This window comes from Lactuca sativa, chromosome 9 (genome assembly GCF_002870075.4).
Source record: "Lactuca sativa cultivar Salinas chromosome 9, Lsat_Salinas_v11, whole genome shotgun sequence".
NCBI classification, from domain to species: Eukaryota; Viridiplantae; Streptophyta; class Magnoliopsida; order Asterales; family Asteraceae; genus Lactuca; species Lactuca sativa.
Window position 1 is genome coordinate 223,304,256 of NC_056631.2, and position 15,069 is coordinate 223,319,324.

General features: G+C 41.6%; 1 protein-coding gene across 1 annotated transcript; it reads right to left on the reverse strand.

Annotated features, from left to right (window-relative positions):
• LOC111878903 (syntaxin-43) lies at nt 1-4,933 on the reverse strand. The gene is made up of 7 exons (XM_023875387.3): nt 4,374-4,933; nt 3,066-3,342; nt 1,817-1,906; nt 1,089-1,172; nt 741-884; nt 537-617; nt 1-454 (listed from the first exon to the last, which is right to left on the reverse strand). Exons 1-7 carry the CDS (start codon nt 4,559-4,561, stop codon nt 347-349), a joined length of 972 nt encoding a protein of 323 aa, XP_023731155.1. The 5' UTR covers nt 4,562-4,933; the 3' UTR covers nt 1-346.
• Between the last annotated feature and the right edge of the window lie 10,136 nt (nt 4,934-15,069).

Genomic DNA, 15,069 nt, shown 5'->3' on the forward strand with positions numbered 1-15,069 from the left:
TTTTCTTCAAACAGATAAACCATTACTATAAACTTGTAATAATATCCTCTTCTTTTATATTTGAAGAATAAATCGATACAAAAAAAAATGAAAATGAAAATCTAGTAGGTTAATCCCAAAACTTAGGCAAATTACACTATAAAAATCATCTATACACCCAGCCTTCCCCCGCCCTTGTGAAAAGTACATAGAAGTAGAACAACACATACCGTCTTTTATGGGAATTCCCAAAACTACCCTTTCGTCTAAGTCTCACATAGTCACATGAGGATGGTTGGGGGGAGGGTCATAACAGTAACTCTGTAAGCCAAATACTTGAGAGACATATTATATGAGAATTAAGAGTTCAGAAAAGAATCTCTTTAAGGATTAAGAGAACCAACATAACAAAACACATGATGACTAGTACTGTCGCACACATTATCATCCCCCCTCTTTTCTGACTTCTTTCCGCCTACAAATTCATCATCAGAAATATAAAAAATATATATATATATATGGAATATTAGATATAAAAATAAAAGAAAATATAGAACCTTTTGCAGCTGCTTAAGGCCTTCATCCACAGACGCTGCAACATTTTGAATATTGTGGTCTATCCTATCAACAATAGTTCCCTATTTTCACAATATAAAATCATCAAGTTACATACCACCAAAATGATCAACTATTTAAGCCCCCATTTAGGACATGAGAAAACAGGTCTTAGAGGGCAAATTTGTAAAAAGTATGCTGCTAACCTGGTCGATGACGAGGACAGAAAGATCCTTCATGATCTGAGCGAGCTCATTTACTGATTCCACAACCTGTTGAATCTCTTTCTCCCTTTCCACTGTGAAAGCCTCACTTTTCTTCAACTTTGCCATTTGATGTTCATTGAAACCCTAAACACACATCATTTTAACCTCTTTTCTTTCAAATAAATAAATAAGGACAAAATTACGACTTAATTGGTCATTTCCCTCACTTTCTCTATTAAGTCATTAATTATATTCAGTGAAGTAATAACATAAAGCAACTGGAATTATAAATTTATAACCATATAAACACACCATAAATAATTATTGAGTAAATAAAAATATATGTACCATGTCATCAAACTCATCATCATCATCATCTCTTCTAGAATGCTTTCCATTTAAATTCATTTCTAGATCAACCCCATCTGGACCCTACAACAACACAAAGTAACACCTATCAACAAATAGTTTCTCAAGCATAAAATTACTTTGATCAAATTTATGTGATTACACATTATATACTTTTTCTGACCATTTAAAATTACATTTTCGGTCCATGGCTTTGTTCAAAAAATTTCAGTATTTGTCCCAAATACTTTCTTTTGCAAATTTGGTGCCTATTTTCAATCATTGTAACGATTTTAGTCCCTATACGCACCAAAATTGCAAAGGGAAACTACTAAAATTACACCTTTTGAACAAACTCAGGGACCAGAATCATTACGACAATTGAAAATAGACACTAAAATTGCAAAAGAAAATTATTTGGTACCAAAACTACAAAGTTTGAACAAACTCAGGGACCAAAAGAAAACTATTTGTGTTTTTCTGTATTTTTCCTTGATATCAAAATCGGGCAACCAGAAAAAAAAACGGTTTTTTTGAATAATCGGAAAAAATTATAAATATAATCAGTATAAAAAATAGTTAATTGGCTGAAAATTAAAGATAGAAGCTATTACTGAAAAGTTATAGAGGAGAGCAATAATATAAACCATATGAATTTAATCAGATGATTCAAATATTTGTTTATAAAGTAATACTAAATTTAAATAAATTTAAGAGTGTGGAGAGACCTCTTTTTGCTGTTGAAGGCGCTTTAAATAAGTAGATTGCTTTTTCCGGAGTTCCATTGAAAGACTCTGAAGATCAGTTGCAAGAGAACGCTGCCAAAAAAAAATATTAAAGAAACAAAATCGTTCAGATGTACAAGTGTATTTTAGGAAAATAAAGTTGTGATTCATTTAAAATTATGGATCTTTTTTAAAAATGATTTGTTATATTGTAGATTTCATTCCATTCCATGATGGAATGAAAATTAACAAAATGGATTAATGGAAGGAATCACATTTCTTCTAGAATGTTACATTCCATAGTTCTTTTTTTTTTTTTTTTTTTTAATTTTAATTTCAATGGAATCAAAATTCCTTGATTCCATTATGCCAAATGTACAATGGTTTAAATAAATAAACTCAGGCACATTTCTTCAGAAACAAAAGAATCTATGATGAATATTGAATACACATAACTTGTTTTACATTTCTTTTCAAACAAAATCAGTATAAAAAGCTGGATTCTGACACAATATTTATAATGATTTTTTATTCAGATTTAGTGGACAAAAAAGATATTATGTTGTGAACAAAACTCCAAAGAGAACATTGAAGAAAAAGAGATAATTGGAAGACCTAACTGCAAATAAATACACACAAATATTATAAATCTTCGGGCTAAATGCAAGAAATCTCAATGTACTTTTATATATTAGTGATTTATAGCATCCTACTTTCATTTCTTTCTATTATATCATTGTACTTTTAATATTTCTTTTCGTATTATAGCAACAACAATTTCTTTGTATTTGGATGACATTGCTATGAATTATGATTAGGAAAATTCATTAAAGTACAATTCTGTAATAGAAAGAAATGGAAGTAGAACACTACAATAAAATACAAGACAAATTACAGAAAACTCATTATATTTTGGGCAATTTGTGGTTTAACCACTTATACTTTACTTTTTTGCCAATCAAACCATTAAAGTTTCAACCATTTTTCCAATTTAACTACTTTAACCTAATATTAACTTGCAAAATAACCAGTTTTATATAAATTTCTACAACTTTTATTAACTGAGTGGAAAAAAAAAATTAAAAAAAGAGTACTAGTGATTAAACCACGAAACTAGCAAAAATCTTATGTTTTTTTTTTCTTTATAATTTGACCATAAACAAATAAATGAAAGTGCATTGCTATTTCCTACATCTAACCCTAAATTTCAAGCAATCACATGACAAATCTAAAGATGGGATTATAATGATACCTGCACATTTTTCCTAATATTTGAATCCTCAGAAGTCCCACCAGCAGATAATCTCTTTAATCTTTTTTCTGACTTTTTTAAAAGATCAGTAATCTCATGTGTAAGAGCCTCAATCTTGTGTTGATCTTCTTTTCCATCACCAAATGATGGCATCAAAGCCTTAGCATGTGCCTTCGCTAATTCTCCCATTTTAGCCCTTGCTCTTTGCACATTTGCTGTTATTTCATCAGATACATCAACCCAAGCAGGAGGAAGCCCCACAGTTAATGCACCTGCCCTGAAAAATCATAATAATCAATCTGTGTTTTTTATATTTTTACTTTTAAAACCACACAACACATATTCATTAACTTCTATATTTTGAAACCCTTCAACAAATTCAAAGGTAAATACTTTAATAACCCTTAAAACACCATGACTCATAGAAGCCTAACTTCTCTTATCCTTGCACTTGGATTTCATTGACATCTAAGGGGTTGTTTCTTCTTGATATTTGTTTTATTTGGAAATTGGGATGTAGGGGTAAAATGGTCATTTAGTTTCATTCAGACAGTTTACTCGATCTAGAAAAGAACCAGACCTTATGCATATGACACTGTATCTAGATACCCATTCAATCAATTTTCGCATACAGAACTTAATGCGAAAAAAAAAAAAAAAAAAAAAAAAAGAAACAATCCCTAATAGGGTTTTGCTTAACCAAGAATGTTGTTTAATCCATGAAGTTGTCCAAGATTCACAACTTCTTTCACAACACTTCCTTAATATCTTGTCAATAAATGGGCATCCAAAATAAGGAAGCTTAAACTTTCTTCTTCATCCCATGTCAGATCATGCATCTTAACCTAACTCAGCATGCACAAATCTAAATGAGCATGCAATACAGCATTGATATCTAGAATGATCTCTGTCAGTTGGTGCAAACAGCTTTAACACTCATGGAAACATTAATGTTTTTCTCGAAGAAATCTTCCATTCTTTCAACTTGATTGAAACACTGGTTTTCTCATTTATACCCGAAAGATGGGTATTTTCTCAGGAGAATTACCAAGTTTATGATATACTAAACCTCATATCAACCAGATCAGAAGCGTATTTTCAAACACAGCGACCTAGAATTACTACTGTTAAGCAGACAAATTTTTCTGTAGGTAATTATATACAGAAATGCAATGAGATCGTACAGAACCTATTTGATGTTAAAACCTAATGAATCGATCAACAAACAGATAGTTTGAATTTGAAATGGAGATTCGTATTTCATAAATACAGGAAAAAAAAAACAGATGAAAGATAGAGGAAACATACGAAGAAGTCCCGGGATCCTCGGTACTAAGAGGAGCATAAGAACTATTTTGTTTAAGCAAACCGGCGTTGGTTAACTCAATCACCGCACCACCACGGGAGCTAGAAGAAGCTAATGAAGACGGAGCCCTAACGCTCTTCAATGCATCTCTATACTTCTTAAACAGAAACGTTCTGTTCCTTGTCGCCATTGAAGAAAAAACTCTCCCAACACAAAAATTGAAAAACAATAAGTGGATACCAAATGTATTCAGAAAACCAATACAATTTACAGATCGGAATCTATAACAATACAAGGCTGAATTATCTTGATTGGAGATCTGGGGTGAGCAGTTTGTGAGGATCTCTCTAATCTAATTCAATTGCTTATGTGCAGAGATTGAATCGAAACAATTATCGATAGTTAGCTGATCATTTGAGAAATCTGGAGATCGAGGGGAGTTAATAGTCATGAATTGCTGAAGAAATCGACCCAATTTCCCCTTTGTGATGCTTCTTCTTCTTCTTTTCCCCCTCAATTACTCTCAACCCCCATCGATTATGAGTTAGATGTCAGGTGCAGCCCCTTTTAGTTTTACAACTATAAATATGACTCATAATATCACAAAATTCATAAATGCTTTAAATTAAGAGAAGAGAAGTTTGTGTTAGAAATTGGGCGTTTGTATTCACTGGAAGTCATGATTGCACTGACAAATTAATATATTTTGATGGTACAAATTGAAAGTTCAAATTGATAAAAAAATGATTTCGAACATAGAGAATGGAAGGATGTAATGTTCTTGATGTACTATAATTCTAACCAAAAATGAATTACTAACCTATACATCTGAAAACCAAGCTAAACTATCACAAGGGAGTTTCCAAACTGTTATAAACTGTCATTAAAACCGGGTTCAAGATTAGGATAAAAAAGTCGGGTCAATTTCGACCTCAGCCAGGGGCTCTGCCCTTTAGACCCCTTTACCAGGGACGTTGCCCCCATACTCCCGTAGGTTTAGGGGCTTCATCCTTAAATAGTAATGTATTTTGAATCTTGAACAAACTCAAACAAATATGTACTTTGCATCACTCATGTTTGTTCAATGTTTATCAGATTGTATTTGTTCAACAAATAAATCCATTACACTTAAATAACATTGATAATATAATTCACCAACAGTTTGTACTTATAAAACACAATTATAACCATTATATTAACTTATTTTTGGAAACAAAAAATGCAATAGGAAGGACTGTAAAGCATCCTTCGAAGTTGATCATGTTCCGTTTACATCAATCACTTATTGAACTTTGGTAAACATTTAGGCAAACTTTAAATGCTTATAGGTCCAAGATTATAGAAAATAATTTGGAAAATGACACATTAGTCCAAGAATGTTTTTATTTTTTGGTGCTTTATAGGGGCATAAAGTTGATTTTGTCATGTCTAAAAATTCATTTTGAACATTCTGAATGGGCAACTCGGTTACCCCTTTTCCACATAGACACTTGTTGGCCTTTTTTTCCTTAACCTATATTGACTTTCAAAAGGCTAAAATTTCCTTATCCATGTGTACACACCAACAAAGAACAATATTGCGACAAAATGGTGTTCAATTATAACGCCATTAACAACGATGGAAGCTTTACTCAGAGAGGATTCTCCTCCGCCATGGTTGTCCATCAAAAGTAAGCAAAATTAAAATTTATCTCCCCCGACTTGACGCTTTCAGTTACGTACTAAAGAGTCAAATTTGAATGAAACTGCAACTACGTAGTCAACATATCGGAAAACCTAATGTCACTTCTATGTGCATGAGTGACTACGTTTAGTCCGTTGAAACAGTTCATCAACTCCGACAAGGTTGTCAGAGCAAAAATTTTAGGATTAAGAGGAGCCGGACATCTAGGGATTTTGATCGCGAATGCGATGGACCACCATGCAAAAAATGATAAGCTCTTCTGTAACAATTGGTTAAAATATTTTAGAATTCATTGGTCAAGCCACTGTGAACCCATCTGTATTAGGACCTATCATTTGATTGTTCTAAGTTTTTATATGCAATTGAAACTATGTCACTCATAGTTGCATTAAAGTTTATCAAAATTGGTCAAAGTTGCCAGTCATTAGCAACAGAAAACAATTCACAAAATCAGTACTAATTAATGCCCTAAAAATATTTTTTTTATACATCGACTATATTTAGGATTAATTTATGATCAAATTAGATATAGTATAATATCAGGACTCCGTGGAAATAAGAATGTCAAAAATGAAGGTCATATACAGAAGTTACGTCCATTTTAAGAAACCAAATAGTATAATACTGACTTTCTTAATAAACGAAAACTGGATCAATTTGTTGAGGTACTTGCACATCTCATATGTAAATTTTGTGAATGTTTTTGAACTTAGTTATAGGGATAGTATTTGATTTCATAATCACAATATTTTTAACCCGTAAATTTATCAAAGTCGCGAAAACCATTGAATTAGGACGAATTAGATGCGAAACTTTAAAAGACTTGTAACAGCCCGGAATCTCAGGTATTATTAAACTATGTTTTTGGGTTATTTAAGAGGGGACTCGGCGAGTTGGAGCCTAGACTCGCCGAGTAGGATCGCAGACTTGGTCGCGGGTCCGCGACTGGACTCGACGAGTCCAGATATGGACTCGGCGAGTCGACGCTGTTCAGCAGAAACCCTAACCGTTCAGTTTTGGATCGTATTTAATGCTCTTTTAGGCCGTCATTTTCAGTCTTTAGTCGATTGAGAGGAACCCTAAACGGCTGTGGGCATCTAGAGCAAGAGTGGAGGATATTAGGGCTTGAAGGAAATTGTTGGGCAAGGAGGAGAGGGGTTAGGCTAAAGGAACAGCAAGGGATTCGAGTTCTGCGGTTTGGAGACACAGAGAGGACATATTCCAGGTAATATTTCGGATTCCCTTCTGTTGTTTGATGTGTTTATAAATTTAGGGTTTATGGAACCCATTTGGAGTCTAGATGGATTGTGGTGTTGTTATTCAACGTTCATAACCTTGTAGTAGGACCCTTAGAGGTCCAGAAGGTCCCATGTTTGTATATTCGAGTATATCTGTATCCCAGGAAGCAGTTCGATCGACTGCATGGCGTAGACTCGCCGAGTCGGATGATCAGACTCGGCGAGTAGCTTGAAGATTCACTGGGACTCGCCGAGTTTGTTCTTCAGGCTCGACGAGTAGAGTCGGGGTGGCCCCGCGATTCTTCCACGAGGACCTCGTCGAGTCAAGAGGGATACTCGACGAGTAGAGAGGGATCATGCAGGAATTGGTGAAGGCAACTAGACTCGCCGAGTCGCCAGGGTACTCGCCGAGTCCAGTCGAGTTGACCGTTGACCGTTGACCAGAGTTGACCTAAGTCTGACTTCTTAGGGATAGTCACACTTAGATGATATGAGTGCTAATGAGTTATGTAATGTTATAGGAGGGTTGTAGCTCGTTGGTTTGTGCACGAGTGATTTCAGGAGTTGCTAGCTTTCAGCATTTACGAGGTGAGTCTTCTCACTATACTGTACCCGGAAGGGTTTGACTGTGTGACCGGAAGGTCGGATATGATATGTGATATGTATGCTATATGTGGTAAGTTATTTGTTATATGTGCTATGTATGTTATGGGCCGGAAGGCGATTATATTATGGGCCGGAAGGCATTATGTTATGGGCCGGAAGGCGATATGATGTGTGATGGACCGGAAGGTCGGCGTGGGTAAGGCCGGAAGGTTTACCCAGCAGGGACGGAAGTCCCCTGAGACACATGGACCGGAAGGTCGGGCCTGGAAAGGCGTATGTGCGTAAGTTGTATATTGGGGAACTCACTAAGCATTTATGCTTACAGTTGTTGTGCATGTATTTCAGGTACTAGCGAGGACCGTGGGAAGGCGCCGGCGTGATCGATACACACTGAAGATGGTTTTTAGGATCTTGGGATTTTGAATATATATGTATTTGATAGAATACTTAACTACTTATGCCTTGTTTTAAATGGAATTATTTATGTTTTAAAAATGAAAAATTCGTTTGAAAAATTTGAGTTGTTACAATTGGTATCAGAGCCTTGGTTTGAGGGATTCGGGTGCACCTTCGGGGGTAACTGAACTCAAACCGAGGATTTGAGGAAACTTTTCAAATAAAGGCATAAACTTTTGTAAATGGTTTTGTGGTAAGCAAGAAAGAAGCAGTGTGTACGATCAGTCAGCGCCCGAACGGTAAAGATCCCCAAAATACCTTACAATATTATATGATGTGAATTGTTATGCATGCTAGAAGACTAGGTATTCATGATAGGACTAGAGTGGCCTGATTTGTGATGCCTTAGTCTAGGGAAGTTTGCTTATATGAGATGCTTTGCTAGTATGCGGGTAGATAGTGCATATCGAAAGTAGAGTACTCACTATCCGGAGTTTGGGGAGGAGGACTTGGGATGAACATTGATGTGGTGTGCTTGGTAGTATTGGGCCCGTACTACCGAGGACACCGGGTCAGTGGGAGGCCCAAGTAAGAATCCCTGGATATCTGGGATTGAGTAGGGTTGCGTATCGAGTACGATTATACTCGGTAGAATCTCTGATGATTTTATGTTGTATTTCAGAGATATCATGGTTAGACCGCGTCACGGAGCAGGTACGAGCGGTGTGAGTGACGAGGATATTCGTCAGATGATCCACGAGGAGGTGGCGGCGGCGATCCGGGCTGAGATCCCGGAGATGTTTGGGTCTATCAAGACCACCCTGATGGAGACGTTCGACGAGCGGTACGCCGCATTGACTGAGGCTGCAACCGCTGCAGCTACCGCAGCTGTGGCCGCTGCTAGGCCACAGGGGGGTGATTCATTGTTGTTCCGAGAGTTCAGCAACACGAAGCCACCAGAGTTCGATGGGACGCAGGATCCGATTGCTGCGATGAGGTGGATCGCAGATATAGAGGGGTGCTTCTACACTTGTTCATGCCCGGAGCACCTGAGGGTACGGTTTGCTTTGAACCAGCTCCGCCTGGGAGCGAAGGACTGGTGGAAGTTCGTGACAGCGAATTTCACTTTGGCAGAGACTACAGCGGTGACATGGGAGGGGTTTACTGCCATGTTCAGGGATGAGTACGTTCCCCCGGTGGAGAGGGAACGATTGGTGCAGGAGTTCTTGACCCTCAAGCAGGGTACCGATTCTGTTGCGGTGATTACACGGAAGTTTCATGAGAGGGCGATGTTTTGCCCTGAGCTGGTGTCCTCAGAGCAGGCTCGGATGAGCCGATACGTGGGTGTCTTGAGGAGGGATATTCGGGAGTTTGTGTCAAACTCTACTTACCATACTTTTGCTGAGCTTCAGGCGAATGCCAGGAAGCGCGAGATCGAGTTAGAGACCCAGGCTAGGGAGGAGGCCGAGTCTCAGCGGGTGGATCGGCGACCGGCTCAGTTCCAGCCGGCAGCCAAGCGGACCAAGTCCGCTGATTCGAGGACAGGAGGTTCGAAGGGTCGCACTTGCGGGAAGTGCGACAAGAGTCATGATGGAGTATGTTGATCTGGTGCTTGCTACAAGTGTGGCAAGGAGGGGCACATTGCTAGGGAGTGTCCCAAGGGATTTACGGTTTGCTTTCATTGCAACCAGACTGGCCATAGGAAGGCCGAGTGCCCTCAGCTTCTTCAGGGATCTGCACCTGCTGCCGGAGTTACTGCGACTCGACCGGTGAAGGCCGAGGCCCCGAGGGCTCGGGGAAGAGCCTTTCAGCTGACTGCGGAGGAGGTCCGCGCCGCGCCCGATGTTGTGGCAGGTATGTTGTAATTCATGTAATTATTTTTAATGTCGATATGTTATGCTTATGTTATTATGCGCGTAGGTACTTTCCTTGTGAACTCTGTGCCTGCCTTAGTGTTATTTGACTCGGGTGCGAGTAGGTCCTTTGTGTCCTTAGCCTTTAGTCAGCATATTGGCGTTAGTCGTGAGTCGTTGAGTCGACCTTTGAGAGTCTCTATAGCTGACGAGAAGGTGATTTGTGCTACGGAGGTTCTTCGGGGATGTGTACTAGAGATTTTCGGGGTTGGATTCCCGATTGATCTGATTCCTATCGCGGTGGGGGATGTCTGTGTCATCGTGGGCATGGACTGGCTGAGCCGGTTCGGCGCTGTCATCGACTGTGAGCGTCAGTTGGTGACTATACGAGACCCTAGAGGGGGAGTTCTTTCGGTATACGGCGAGGGTACCCGTTCGGGATCAGCTTTTTGTTCGGCCGCTAGGGCGAGGCAGTGTCTACGGCAGGGCTGTAAGGGTTTCGTGGCGTATGTGATGGATACGCGGGAGGTTTCCGAGAAACCGAAGTTAGTTGAGGAAGTTCCGGTGGTGCGCGAGTTTTCAGATGTCTTTCCCGAGGAGTTGCCGGGAGTACCGCCTGTGAGGCAAGTAGAGTTTAGTATCGATCTGGTTCCGGGGGCAGCGCCTATTGCCAAAGTGCCCTATCGTCTTGCACCTCCAGAGATGCAAGAGTTGTCCTCGCAACTCCAAGAGTTGCTGGGGAAGGGATTCATTCGGCCGAGCAGCTCGCCATGGGGAGCACCTATTCTGTTCGTCAAAAAGAAGGATGGTTCACACCGGATGTGCATTGATTACCGGGAGTTGAACAAGCTAACGGTCAAGAACCGTTACCCGTTGCCGAGGATCGATGATTTATTCGATCAGTTGCAGGGAGCATCTTGGTTTTCCAAGATCGATCTGAGGTCAGGATACCATCAGGTGAGAGTACGGGATGAAGACGTCCAGAAGACAGCGTTTAGGACGCGATATGGGCATTATGAGTTTGTGGTGATGCCTTTTGGACTCACCAATGCCCCGGCTGTGTTCATGGATCTCATGAACAGGGTATGCAGGCCGATGTTGGATCGGTCAGTGATCGTATTTATCGACGACATTCTGGTGTATTCGAAATCTAGAGAGCAGCATGAGGAGCATTTGAGGGAGGTCCTGGAGGTATTGAGGTCGGAGAAGCTTTATGCAAAGTTCTCCAAATGTGACTTCTGGTTGCGGGAGGTCCAGTTTCTAGGACATGTGGTTAATCAGAAAGGGATATTGGTCGATTCGGCCAAGGTTGAGGCGGTGATGAGTTGGGAGGTGCCGAAGTCACCCTCTGAGATCAGAAGTTTCCTTGGGTTGGCAGGGTATTATCGGAGATTTATCAAGGATTTCTCCAAGATCGCAGTACCACTCACCAGATTGACCCGGAAGGGTGTTACATTCTCATGGGGGCCCGAGCAGCAGACCTCCTTTGAGACACTTCGCCAGAGATTGTGCGAAGCCCCGGTATTAGCTCTCCCAGAAGGGATGGAAGATTTCGTGGTATATTGCGACGCATCAATTTCGGGATTGGGTGCAGTGTTGATGCAGAGGGGTCATGTGATAGCTTATGCGTCAAGGCAGCTGAAGCCTCATGAGACAAGATATCCCACGCATGATTTAGAGTTGGGGGCAGTAGTGTTCGCTCTCAAAATTTGGCGTCACTACTTGTATGGGGTTCGATGTACGATATACACGGACCATAAGAGTTTGAAGTATTTGATGGATCAATCCAACCTAAATATGCGTCAGAGGAGGTGGTTGGATGTGGTCAAGGATTATGATTGTGAGATCCTGTACCACCCAGGCAAGGCTAATGTGGTAGCCGATGCATTGAGCCGCAGGGCGGAGAGCACTCCATTGCGAGATGTATGCTTGAGACTGACTGTGATGACTCCAGTATTGGACGCTATTCGTGGGGCCCAGGCAGAGGCTGTGCGACCAGAAATGCAGAAGAAAGAGCGGATTGTGGGGTTAATCTCAGAGTTTGTCAAGGATAGTCGAGGCCTTATGACGTTTCAGGGTCGGATTTGGGTACCGTTCGTGGGCGGTACGCGTATTACGTTGATGGAAGAGGCTCATAGATCGAAATTCTCGATCCATCCCGGTGCTACAAAGATGTATTTGGATTTAAGGAAGGAATATTGGTGGCCCTGTATGAAGAGGGACGTGGCATGGTTCGTTGAGAGGTGCTTGACCTGCCGTAGGGTTAAGGCTGAGCACCAGAGACCGCATGGCAAGTTACAGCCATTGGAGATCCCCGAGTGGAAGTGGGAACAGATCACTATGGATTTTATCACCAAATTGCCGAGGACTGCTAGGGGAGTTGACGCAATTTGGGTGATCGTGGATAGGTTGACAAAGAGTGCACACTTCCTTGCCATCAGTGAGAGTTCTTCGGCGGAGAAGTTGGCGGAGATATACGTGAGAGAGGTGGTATCTCGGCACGGGGTGCCGATCTCGATTGTGTCAGACCGTGATGTGCGCTTTACTTCCAGATTTTGGAAGAAATTCCATGAGGAGCTGGGTACTAAATTGCATTTTAGTACCGCATACCATCCCCAGACAGACGGTCAGAGCGAGCGGACAATTCAGACGCTGGAGGACATGCTCCGAGCGTGTGTGTTAGACTTCGGGGGTAGTTGGGATGCGTATTTACCATTGGCAGAGTTTTCCTACAACAACAGCCATCATTCGAGCATTGGTATGCCACCTTTTGAGCTGTTGTACGGTAGGAGGTGTCGAACCCCCATTTGCTGGGGAGAGGTGGGACAAAGAGTGATGGGCAGCACGGAGATCATACTCCAGACGACAGAGCAGATTCAGCAAGTGAGACAAAGGTTATTGACTGCCCAGAGCCGACAGAAGAGTTATGCAGACAGGCGCCGATCCGAGCTTGAATTTCAAGTCGGTGACTTCGTTCTCCTGAAGGTCTCTCCTTGGAAAGGAGTGATTCGATTCAGGAAGAGGGGCAAATTGGGGCCCCGGTATATTGGACCATTTCGTGTGATTGCAAGGATAGGCCGGGTAGCCTATCGGTTGGAATTGCCAGCAGAGTTGGGTCAGATCCATGACACTTTTCATGTGTCGCAGCTGAGGAAGTGCATAGCCGATGAGTCGGCAGTGGTTCCATTGGAGGATATTCAGGTGGATGCGAGCCTGAATTACGCGGAGAGACCAGTGGCTATCAGGGATCGGAAGATCAAGGTTCTGAGGAAAAAGGAGGTACCTCTGGTGTTGGTTCAATGGCAACACCGTAAGGGATCGGAAATGACTTGGGAGCCGGAACGTGAGATGCGGGAGCAACATCCGGAACTATTTTCAGAATGAGACTTCGAGGGCGAAGTCTAATCCTAGTGGGGGAGAGTTGTAACAGCCCGGAATCTCAGGTATTATTAAATTATGTTTTTGGGTTATTTAAGAGGGGACTCGGCGAGTTGGAGCCTAGACTCGCCGAGTAGGATCGCAGACTTGGTCGCGGGTCCGCGACTGGACTCGACGAGTCCAGATATGGACTCGGCGAGTCGACGCTGTTCAGCAGAAACCCTAACCGTTCAGTTTTGGATCGTATTTAATGCTCTTTTAGGCCGTCATTTTCAGTCTTTAGTCGATTGAGAGGAACCCTAAACGGCTGTGGGCATCTAGAGCAAGAGTGGAGGATATTAGGGCTTGAAGGAAATTGTTGGGCAAGGAGGAGAGGGGTTAGGCTAAAGGAACAGCAAGGGATTCGAGTTCTGCGGTTTGGAGACATAGAGAGGACATATTCCAGGTAATATTTCGGATTCCCTTCTGTTGTTTGATGTGTTTATAAATTTAGGGTTTATGGAACCCATTTGGAGTCTAGATGGATTGTGGTGTTGTTATTCAACGTTCATAACCTTGTAGTAGGACCCTTAGAGGTCCAGAAGGTCCCATGTTTGTATATTCGAGTATATCTGTATCCCAGGAAGCAGTTTGATCGACTGCATGGCGTAGACTCGCCGAGTCGGATGATCAGACTCGGCGAGTAGCTTGAAGATTCACTGGGACTCGCCGAGTTTGTTCTTCAGGCTCGACGAGTAGAGTCGGGGTGGCCCCGCAATTCTTCCACGAGGACCTCGTCGAGTCAAGAGGGATACTCGACGAGTAGAGAGGGATCATGCAGGAATTGGTGAAGGCAACTAGACTCGCCGAGTCGCCAGGGTACTCGCCGAGTCCAGTCGAGTTGACCGTTGACCGTTGACCAGAGTTGACCTAAGTCTGACTTCTTAGGGATAGTCACACTTAGATGATATGAGTGCTAATGAGTTATGTAATGTTATAGGAGGGTTGTAGCTCGTTGGTTTGTGCACGAGTGATTTCAGGAGTTGCTAGCTTTCAGCATTTACGAGGTGAGTCTTCTCACTATACTGTACCCGGAAGGGTTTGACTGTGTGACCGGAAGGTCGGATATGATATGTGATATGTATGCTATATGTGGTAAGTTATTTGTTATATGTGCTATGTATGTTATGGGCCGGAAGGCGATTATATTATGGGCCGGAAGGCATTATGTTATGGGCCGGAAGGCGATATGATGTGTGATGGACCGGAAGGTCGGCGTGGGTAAGGCCGGAAGGTTTACCCAGCAGGGACGGAAGTCCCCTGAGACACATGGACCGGAAGGTCGGGCCTGGAAAGGCGTATGTGCGTAAGTTGTATATTGGGGAACTCACTAAGCATTTATGCTTACAGTTGTTGTGCATGTATTTCAGGTACTAGCGAGGACCGTGGGAAGGCGCCGACGTGATCGATACACACTGAAGATGGTTTTTAGGATCTTGGGATTTTGAATATATATGTATTTGATAGAATACTTAACTACTTATGCCTTGTTTTAAATGGAATT

What these genes read in the sequence shown, in the direction of transcription:
- LOC111878903 (XM_023875387.3), bottom strand. Translation starts at nt 4,561, where the DNA reads ATGGCGACAAGGAACAGAACGTTTCTGTTTAAGAAGTATAGAGATGCA. An exon ending in ATGATGAGTTTGATGACATG is followed by an intron (nt 885 to 1,088) that starts GTACATATATTT and finishes ATGTGTGTTTAG; the next exon opens with GGTTTCAATGAACATCAAAT. An exon ending in CTGTCCTCGTCATCGACCAG is followed by an intron (nt 618 to 740) that starts GTTAGCAGCATA and finishes TTGTGAAAATAG; the next exon opens with GGAACTATTGTTGATAGGAT.